This window comes from Palaemon carinicauda, chromosome 10 (genome assembly GCF_036898095.1).
Source record: "Palaemon carinicauda isolate YSFRI2023 chromosome 10, ASM3689809v2, whole genome shotgun sequence".
Classification (NCBI taxonomy): domain Eukaryota; kingdom Metazoa; phylum Arthropoda; class Malacostraca; order Decapoda; family Palaemonidae; genus Palaemon; species Palaemon carinicauda.
In genome coordinates this window covers 134,833,752-134,844,474 of record NC_090734.1, presented here as the reverse complement: position 1 = coordinate 134,844,474, position 10,723 = coordinate 134,833,752, and the positions used below count along the sequence as shown (strand labels likewise).

General features: G+C 41.7%; 1 protein-coding gene across 4 annotated transcripts in view; it reads left to right on the top strand.

The window, feature by feature from the left end:
* The first annotated feature begins 1,939 nt into the window (after nt 1-1,939).
* Nucleotides 1,940-10,723, top strand: part of ArfGAP3 (ADP-ribosylation factor GTPase activating protein 3) — a 61,549-nt gene continuing 52,765 nt past the window's right edge. For all 4 annotated transcript variants that reach the window (XM_068381945.1, XM_068381944.1, XM_068381942.1 and 1 more), the window contains exon 1: nt 1,940-2,093. In XM_068381945.1, the coding sequence (XP_068238046.1) occupies nt 2,019-2,093 (75 nt within the window). In that variant the 5' untranslated portion in view covers nt 1,940-2,018. The remainder of the gene's footprint in view (nt 2,094-10,723) is intronic.

The following is a 10,723-nucleotide window of genomic DNA, read 5'->3' as shown; positions in this document are numbered from 1 at the left end:
GAAGAAAAATTACGGAATAGAAGAAGAGAGAATTTATGGAAAATCATAAAGGAACCAATAGGAATGCTGGATGAGAGAGAGAGAGAGAGAGAGAGAGAGAGAGAGAGAGATCATGATTAGGCCTACCTCCCATTAAATAAACAAAATACAGAGAGAGAGAGAGAGAGAGAGAGAGAGAGAGAGAGAGAGAGAGTCATGAATAGGCCTACCTCCCATCAAATAAACAAAATACAGAGAGAGAGAGAGAGAGAGAGAGAGAGAGAGAGAGAGAGAGAGAGTGTGTCACCAATAGGCCTACCTTCCACCAAATAAACAAAATAGAGACTGATGATACAAGAAAAAAATCTATATTTTGACAAATCTTCAGTTTTCTTACATCATTATTTTCCAGGAGACAAATAGCTTATTTCTAAGCAAATGTGTATCTAAAATTGTATATAACATATAATAGGATTTCTATTTTATATCCTTGCTTCTGAAAACATTTATAGTCCTCTTCCTTGGTTCCTAACTGCTCACACCGTAAAATAAGTTTGCGAGCACTCTATCCCATTATACATAGGCTGGTAATCTTATAAGCTTATACTTACTACTATAATAATTGAGCTTATTTTACCTATACCATAAACAGCATTATTAATGCAATACTTGATATTTACTTTTTTCCCATTCTACCTTGAAATCAGTTGTGATAACACCTTGCTATCTTCAATTTTGGCAAGCTCTTGTGGTAAGTTTGGTATATTATTATTATTATTATTATTATTATTATTATTATTATTATTATTATTATTATTATTATTATTATTATTATTATTATTATTATTATAAGCTAATCTAAAACCTTAGTTGAAAAAAACAGGATGCTATAAGCCCAAGGGCTCTAACAGGGAAAAGTAGCCAAGTGAGGAAAGGAAACGAGGAAATAATCTACAAGAAAATTAATGACCACTCAAAATAAAATATTTTAAGAACAATAACAACATTAAAACAAACCTTTCATACATAAACTATAAAGAGAGATTTTTGTAAGCCTGTCCAACATAATAAAAATGCTTAAAAGTTTGAAGTTTTGAAGTTTTACCGATTCAACTACCCGCTTAGGAAGATCATTCCACAACTTGGTCATAGCTTATTTCTAGGCAAAATAAATATTCAAAATTTTGCATAACATATAATAGTATTTATATATCATAAAATTGCTTCTGAAATACTACCGCCAGAGAGTTATGGGGTCCTTTGACTGGCCAGACAGTACTACGTTGGATCCTTCTCTTTGGTTACGGTTCTTTCTCTTTGCCTACACATACGCCGAATAGTCTGGCCTATTCTTAACAGATTCTCCTCTGTCCTCACACACCTGACAACACTGAGGTTACTAAACAATTCTTCTTCGCTCAAGGGGTTAACTACTGCACTGTATTTGTTCTGTGGCTACTTTCCTCTTAGTAAGGGTAGAAGAGACTCTTTAGCTATGGTAAGCAGCTCTTCTAGGAGAAGGACACTCCAAAATCAAACCATTGTTCTCTAGTCTTGGGTAGTGCCATAGCCTCTGTACCATGGTCTTCCACTGTCTTGGGTTAGAGTTCTCTTGCTTGAGGGTACAATCAGACACACTATTCTATTTAATTTCTCTTCCTCTTGTTTTGTTAAAGTTTTCATAGTTTATATAGGAAATATTTATTTTAATGTTACTCTTCTTAAAATATTTTATTTTTCCTTCTTTCCTTTCCTTACTGGGCTATTTTCCCTGTTGGGGCCCCTGGGCTTATAGCATTTTGCTTTTCCAGCTAGGGTTGTAGCTTAGCAAATAATAATAATAATAATAATAATAATAATAATAATAATAATAATAATAATAATAATAATAATAATAATAATAATAATAATAATAATTTCAACTCTCGCGGGCTTGGCCCAGTTTTAGGAAAGTGTAGCTAACTGCCATCTAGCGGCAAGTTCGACAGTCAGTAGCAGATGACGTAAACAAACACACGTCAGTCACTTATTCGACCAAAATGGCAGAAAATGCTCCAAGTAAAACCGACATTGAGTCGGTTTTTAAGCGATTAAGGGCCATACCAACGAACAAAGTAAGTATATACAGTGCAGTAATGAATATTTTATCCATCGGTGTGGTTAAAGAATGCTGGGTCTTATCGCTGGGTGAAAGGCTAACCTAGCAAGGTTACCTTGGATGAGGCTAGACATTGGCTTAGGCCTAAATTAAAATCTGTCACATCGTACAATTATTTACTATATGAAGGGCTGTTTTTCATCAGTATCACGATGATAAAGCTTTATATATAATTTTATTCCATATTTCTTGCTTTTAGAAAGGTCCTTTTTCTCTATGGGAGCTCTGGTGGCTAGTCTAAGCCGAGATCGTATCCTTAATTCTGTTTTTATTTATTGATATATTAAATTCTTTACTAAGCCAGAAAGGTTATATAAAGATAATTCTTTACTATTAGAATTATTTTTTCAGTTTGTAGTCTATAAAAGAGGCGTAAAGACAGAAGGCTTCAAAGTTGAAGCTTATTTTGCTTGCTATTATACCGTAGATGTGACAGTTCGGGGTGTATGTATGATAGCGGCCACCTGTATGTGTTATAATATCTAACTGAAAATATGGCAGTGTAAGGGGTTCGCAGGGGGCGTTAGCCCCCCCGTTAGGTAAGGACACAGCTTGTAGGTTAGGTTAGGGGGGGGGGGGGAAGTTTAGGTTATTTGATGTCCATCTTTAATGAACGCATGAGGAACTGGCCGCTGATATACAAAGGCTCCGACAGTTCAAACCAATTATGCTATATGAAAAAAAAATTTTCAGAATGTATACTACAAATTGTGTAGGTCTTGCAGGGGACAGGGATTTTCTGTGTGACAGCACCAGGAAAACAACCCCTTAAATTAAGTAAAATATATATGTTTTAGCTGTTTTTGATGGTAATTGAGTTACAAAATTATTGCCCACCAAATTAATCACCCACGCGACCATATTCTGCTTGCCAGAACATTAAAGCAAAGAGATTGTTAATTTATCAGCGAAGCGAGCCACAACTGGGCAAAAACTTGTAAGTGAACAGTTGGTGTTAGTTTGACTGACCAACATACACGTAAACTCTCTTCATTAACACTGGGTGCCGATGGGCACATTTCGGAAGGATTCTCAATATCAATTGCTGTAGCCCTGGCTGCTCAGCGGTGTACATACGTACCGTCTGTGATATGATCACTAGTATAGATTTGGGAAACTGGTGGGAAGATTCTTATTGTAAATTGGAAGACACAGGATATCTCAGTCTTGTATAAAGTAGAGTTCTAGGAGTGTTTGAAGTTTGTTGGGACGCACCTGGTCAGTAATTAAATATACAGTATACTGTAGCAAAATATTCCTAATGGATAAAATAAGAAATATTCCTGGTGTTTTAATGGGTATTATTCCTTGTTTTGATACAGAAAATTAAGGGAACCTATATATTTTAGAGTTTTAGACTTAAATATCAAAATTTGACTGAAAAATCACATTTTAAATGGGAATCAAACCTAAGAACACCACAGAACATGTGCCGCCATACCTAACCCAGGAGCCATGTCAATATCTACTTATTTACTGGGGTGGGGTGGCTGCGACCCTCTTGGACCGCCGTATCCTTAGTTTACCGTAAGACTCTCTCATCCCTTTGTTAGGTTCTCAACCAAGTTCTACTTTATTCCATTTTGCTAAGTCATGTCCAACTCTTATACGTGTGTGTGTGGTTGTCGTCATGGCGGGTGACCCCTACCAACCTCTTCTATTGTTACACTAGTTGGCGGGTGCATTTGCCGTTCCCCAAACTTCCCTAGATTTGATATTCCCTATGTGAATACTCTTTAACCCATTACAATTCAGTACTATAGGATATATCTAGGCCAGTGCCAATGGGGTGTACTTAGCTCTACGAGAAGGATGTACAAAGAAAATAAGTGAAAAATGTGTAAATTGTTATTGGCCTACCAGGAATTTTCTAAAAAAAATAAATATATATATGATACTTCAATTTTCTAGCCCAATACATGAATCATATGTATTTCTTACTTCTTATCTTGTGTTTTTCAATATTAAACTTAGCCGGTGATCATATAGCTGCAACTCTGTTGCTCGACAGAAAAACCTACGGTCAAAATACGCCAGCGATCGCTATGCAGGTGGGGGTGTACATCAACAGCGCCATCTGTCGAGCAGGTACTTAGTACTCCAAGCAAACAAAGAACCAATTTTCTCTCTGTCGGGCTACCGGCAAGACCTACTAATACGCTGTTACTAACTGGATTTGTTTTCACAACTATTTGGTGAAGTACACTATTCTAGTTTTGAGCTTTCGCTATGCAGGGGTTTTATCTTCATCTCAAAACTTGAACTCGTTTTGGATAGATTTAATTATGGTGACAAAGAGAGTATGGACTCTCTTTCACTTTTAAATGGCCGACCCTTCCCTTAGACGGAAGTGTGTTTAGGTTTTTAGTAATTTTGCTTAACACGTTATAGATCTATATATTTTATATCTCTCCGCCTTTATTAGGCCTCTTCGATTAACTTTCCATTTATTATAAACATATAAAAATAAATTTTTATGTTTTGTTTATATGCGACCTTTCCTGATAGTAGGCGGTCCTAACTTGGAACCGAAGTTAATCAACGTTGAGCCCGTTATATCGTATTTAGCCTTTAAAGAATTTAAGACTTTTTAAATTTAATGTCTTATGAAAGAATTTCTTTGATAGTCTTCGTACTGTTTTCAAAGATGAACTAACGTTTAGTTTTTTAGACTACGCAGTTGTTGACGTTCAGGACGTTCAACATGCGCTCTATCGTTACGATAGAGAGAGAGTGTATCACGATTTCACTTTGCAGTAAGAGTAAATCGATTCTGACGTTTCGTTCATTCTTTCTTAGCTTAAATGGTTTAAATTCTAAATTAAAGGAACTTTTTATTTGGAAAACCTTTCAGTTTTTTCCTTTAGCCAAGTAACATGTTTTTTTGACGATATATAATTGGGCTCTTCTCTCATGTGCGAAATCAAGAGAGAAAGAGAGAGAGAGATAGAGACGGAGGGAGAGAGAGGAGAAAAAACGTTCCGTTCAAGCGGGTAACGTTGTTCTCGTGTTACTCTCCTCCCTAGTCGCTGTACGGGGAAGAAGGTAAAACGTTTCTAGGGTTTTATTCTTGTCCCCAGGCTATGTGCGGTGAGAGATTGTAAACGTAGTTTATTTGAACTAGTGTTTAGTCTCTTTCCCAGCCACTGAATTCTTTATCTTTATATATGTTTTCTGTTTTTTGCTAGTATTAATGAGCTGCATTATACGACTGTTTTCGCAATTACTACCTTTTAATGAAGGGTAGAATTGCGTGTTTCAGGTAGAAATCAGTAAAAGTTTCGATTTCAGTGAAATAAGTGCAAAACAGAAAATCGAAGTGATAAAGTGATATGCGCAAAGTGTTACAGTGTTGCGTCCGAGGGTTCGTCTGTTCGTGCCTGTCGTTCACCTAGTCCGGGACCTCTTGCAAGCTCCCAAGCCCAGGGGAAAAGTAATGTCGAACGACTTATGGGTTCGTCAGGCCTTGATCAACGAACAGACGTTTTTCCCTCCGTGGTTTCGGGCGTATCTACCCAAGATCGCCCCACCCACACAAAGACGAGAGAGCCCATTTACTTCTCGTCTGCGGAAGAGGTTTCTCGTAAGAAACCATGGACCAAGGTCTCGCAGCTTATTAAGCGCAAGTCGGTCCCTTCCGCGCAAGTCCAACGGCCCAGTTGTAGCCACTGGGTCAGTTCGGACTCGCTGCAGTCTTCCGACGACTGCTCACCTCCTAAGAGAGGCAAAGCGGTACCGCAACAGGCAGTAACACCGTCTGTTGCCGCACCTGCTACTGTAGACCCTAAGTGGTCTTTGCTGCAGACCATGCAGACACAGTTAACATCTTTAATGCAGGACTTTCGTGCGGAGAAGGTTGACGCTGCACCCGTTAGCCTACAACCAACCACGGTTGTGCGTTCAGTTGACGCTGAGGCTACCTTCTCCCGCACTCCAGCTGTGAGAGTCCCGCCACCCATGCGCAGTGTACCCTGCCAGCCGCATGTTGACGTTCAGCGACGCACGGAACCCTCCGTTGACGTTCGCGAGTTACAACAACAACCTAAGTTGTTTTGTTTTGACGCGGTGCGTCAACCTCCGCATTCTAGAGTTGTGTTGACTGCTCAGTATAGACAGTCAAAGCAGTCTCGAGTGAACACTGTATGTCCTCACGCACCTGTTGTTGTTGACAGTTCAGTTGTTGACAGTTCACAGACTGTCAAGCAGTTACATGACGTTGCCTTCTGGTCTGCTACTAATGCACCAGTGCTGTATGTCCTCACGCACCTGTTGTGGTTGACAGTTCAGTTGTTGACAGTTCACAGACTGTCAAGCAGTTACATGACGTTGCCTTCTGGTCTGCTACTAATGCACCAGTGAGAGACTCACTGAGATAACCTAGCTTTTATCGGACAAGGTTCCTGTAGATGAGAAAGTGCTGTTCTCCCTCCTACTGATATTCCTTTGAGGACTCTGTCATTTGGAGAGGAGCCTTAAGCTGCTTAGCCTCCTATGGACTTTAATTAAATCATGATGATTTTTTAAGGATCTTCGTCCGGATCTTGTAACTGCTGCTCCTCGTTCGCCTAAACGTCAGAACTTACACTAGGCCTAGCTACTTCGAAGCCGTTGTTGTTAAGCTAGTGCTCTCTCGCTCTCCTAGAGAGCGTTACGTTGGCTAGGCGACTGGTTTTTGCACCAGGAGGAGTTTTAGGGATACAGCCTTTGATTTCCCTTCTTTTAAACTGGCTTATAGAGCGAGAGTCTGATAGGACACGAGAGAAGTTCTCGGCTTGGGAGTTCATGCCTCTGCCCAGATAGACTTCTCAATTCTGGTAGACTCGCCCTGGCGCCTAGCCAGGAGACGCTCCAAGTTGTTTACAGGTCAACTTCTCAACTTTTGTCGAGCCTTTGAAGTTTTGCTGTACTATTATGTCACACATAACAAGGCTTCCAGGGATGGTAAATGGTTCCGCCTCAGTCGCTAACCCCGTCTGTTGCCACACCTGCTCCCGTAGACCCTAATGGGCTTTGCTGCAAGACATGCAGTCCAAGCTTGTGTCCTTGATAGAGGACTTAAATGCGGAGAAGAACCTTCTGGCCAACAACCTTCCAACCGGTTGGTTGTGCGCCCTGTTGACACTGAGGTATCCTACTCGCGTCTGCCAGTGGAGGTGGTTCCTCCACCGATGCGACCCAGTGTGGGTTGCCAGTCGCACGTTGACGTTAAGCGACGCTCGGAGGTGGTTGTTGACGTTCAGTGTGTCACTAGGAAGACGTTCAACAACCAGCAGAGGTGACTTGTTGTGACGCAGTGCGTCAACCTCAGCAACCCGGTAGGGTGTTGACTGCACAACCCAGACAGTCTAGACAGTTTCGGGTTGACGCTGTACTTCCTCGCGCACCCATGGTTGTTGACAGTTCACAGACTGTGCAGCAGTGCCATGATATTGCGTCCGGCTCCGTCACGCATCCACCAGTGCGACCGGATTCAGCGAGTCAGACGTTGCCCACTCCGTTGCCGTTTCCTCATCAGTTTCGGATGAGGAACCCTCTGATGAGGACGTTGCTGAACAAGACGATCAACCCCCAGCCCTGCTATCCATCCAGAAGATGCTGAAGAAGGAACGCTGCCCAGTCAGGCTGTGGATGAGTCTGGTAGGGACACTGTCATCCGTGTATCAATTTGTGTCACTAGGAAGACTACACCTCCGTCCTCTTCTATACCATCTAGCTTTTCACTGGAAAAAGGACAAGACGCTAGAAGCGGTCTCGATCCCGGTTTCCGGAAAGATAAAGTCTTGTCTGACTTGGTGAAAGGACTATATCAACCTTAGAGAGGGTCTTCCCCTGACTGTTCAGACTCCCAACCACGTTCTCTTCTCGGACGCATCGGACGTAGGCTGGGGTGCGACATTAGACGGTAGGGAATGCTCGGGATTATGGAACTCGAGTCAAAGGACAATGCATTTCAACTGCAAGGAGCTACTGGCAGTACGTCTGACCTGGAAAAGCTTCAGGTCTCTCCTTCAAGGCAAAGTGGTGGAGGTGAACTCGGACAACACCACGGCTTTGGCGTACATCTCCAAGCAAGGAGGGACCTACTCTCTGACATTGTACGAGATCGCAAGGGACCTCCTCACCTGGTCAAAAGGTCTAGACATTTCACTAGTAACGAGGTTCATCCAAGGCAACTTGAATGTCATGGCAGATTGTCTCAGTCGGAAGGGACAAATAATTCCAACAGAATGGACCCTCCACAAGGATGTATGCAAGAGACTTTGGGCCACCTGGGGCCAGCCAACCATAGATCTCTTCGCAACCTCGATGACCAAGAGGCTCCCAATAATTTGCTCACCAATCCCGGACCCAGCAGCAGTTCATATAGATGCCTTTCTACTAGATTGGTCACATCTAGATCTATATGCATTCCCTCCGTTCAAGATTGTCAACAAGGTACTGCAGAAGTTCGCCTCTCACGAAGGGACAAGGTTGACGCTAGTTGCTTCCCTCTGGCCCGCGAGAGAATGGCTCACCGAGGTACTTCGATGGCTAGTAGACGTTCCCAGAACACTTCCCCTAAGGGTGGACCTTCTACGTCAGCCACGCGTAAAGAAGGTACACCAAGGCCTCCACGCTCTTCGTCTGACTGCCTTCAGACTATCGAAAGACTCTCGAGAGCTAGAGGCTTTTCGAAGGAGGCAACCAGAGCGATTGCTAGAGCAAGGAGAACATCCACCCTTAGAGTCTACCAATCGAAGTGGGAAATCTTCCGAAACTGGTGCAAGTCAGTATCCGTATCCTCGACCAGTACCTCTGTAACTCAAATAGCTGACTTTCTCTTATATCTGAGGAAAGAACGATCTCTTTCAGCTCCCACTATCAAGGGTTACAGAAGCATGTTGGCATCAGTCTTCCGTCACAGAGGCTTAGATCTTTCCAACAATAAAGATCTACAGGACCTCCTTAAGTCTTTTGAGACCACAAAGGAGCGTCGTTTGGTTACACCTGGTTGGAATTTAGACGTGGTACTAAGATTCCTTATGTCAGACAGGTTCGAACCGCTACAATCAGCCTCCCTGAAAGATCTCACCTTTAAGACTCTTTTCCTGATATGCTTAGCCACAGCTAAAAGAGTCAGTGAGATTCATGCCTTCAGCAAGAACATCGGATTCTCATCCGAAACGGCTACATGTTCTACAACTTGGTTTTCTAGCCAAACACGAGCTGCCTTCTCGGCCTTGACCAATATCGTTCGATATTCCAAACTTATCGTATGGTTGGAAATGACCTAGAAAGAGTCTTATGTCCTGTAAGAGCTCTTAAGTTCTATTTAAAAACCTTTACGAGGCCCGTCTGAAGCTTTATGGTGTTCAGTTAAGAATCCATCTTTGCCTATGTCAAAGAATGCTTTATCCTATTTTATCAGACTGTTAATACGAGAAGCTCATTCCCATCTGAATGAGGAAGACCAAGCTTTGCTGAAGGTAAGGACACACGAAGTTAGAGCTGTCGCAACTTCCGTGGCCTTTACGTAAACAAAATAGATCTCTGCAAAGTATAATCGACGCAACCTATTGGAGAAGCAAATCAGTGTTCGCGTCTTTTTATCTTAAGAATGTCCAGTCTCTTTACGAGAACTGCTACACTCTGGGACCATTCGTAGCAACGAGTGCAGTAGTGGGTGAGGGCTCAACCACTACAATTCCCTAATTCCATAACCTTTTTAATCTTTCTCTTGAAATGTTTTATTATTGTTTTTGTGTTGTCCGGAAGGCTAAGAAGCCTTTCGCATCCTACTTGATTTGGCGGGTGGTCAAAGTCATTTCTTGAGAAGCGCCTAGATTAGAGGTTTTGATGAGGTCCTGTTGTATGGGTTGCAACCCTTGATACTTCAGATCCTAGGGGTCGCTCAGCATCCTAAGAGGATCGCGAGGCTCCGTAAGGAAGACGTACTTAAAAAGGCAGAGTAATTGTTCAAGTCGACTTCCTTACCAGGTACTTATTTATTTTATGTTTGTTATTTTGAATAACTGCTAAAATGAAATACAAAATACTTAGCTCATAATAATGTAAACATGTAATGCTGGTCTCTACCCACCCCCCTGGGTGTGAATCAGCTATATGATCACCGGCTAAGTTTAATATTGAAAAATGTTATTTTTATTAATAAAATAAATTTTTGAATATACTTACCCGGTGATCATATATTAAAGGACCCTCCCTTCCTCCCCAATAGAGACCCAGTGGACCGAGGAGAAAATTGGTTCTTTGTTTGCTTGGAGTACTAAGTACCTGCTCGACAGATGGCGCTGTTGATGTACACCCCCACCTGCATAGCGATCGCTGGCGTATTTTGACCGTAGGTTTTTCTGTCGAGCAACAGAGTTGCAGCTATATGATCACCGGGTAAGTATATTCAAAAATTTATTTTATTAATAAAAATAACATTTTATCTATTTCTGTCTGAATATTGGGTTAAACCACTGTTCGTAAGTTTTTCTACCCGCCCCCCATATAATAAGTTATGAAGGATAGGAAACCAGGGTTATGGGGTTGGGAAACACAAAAATTTAGTGATCTGAAGCATTAATGGTGGTCAGAAAT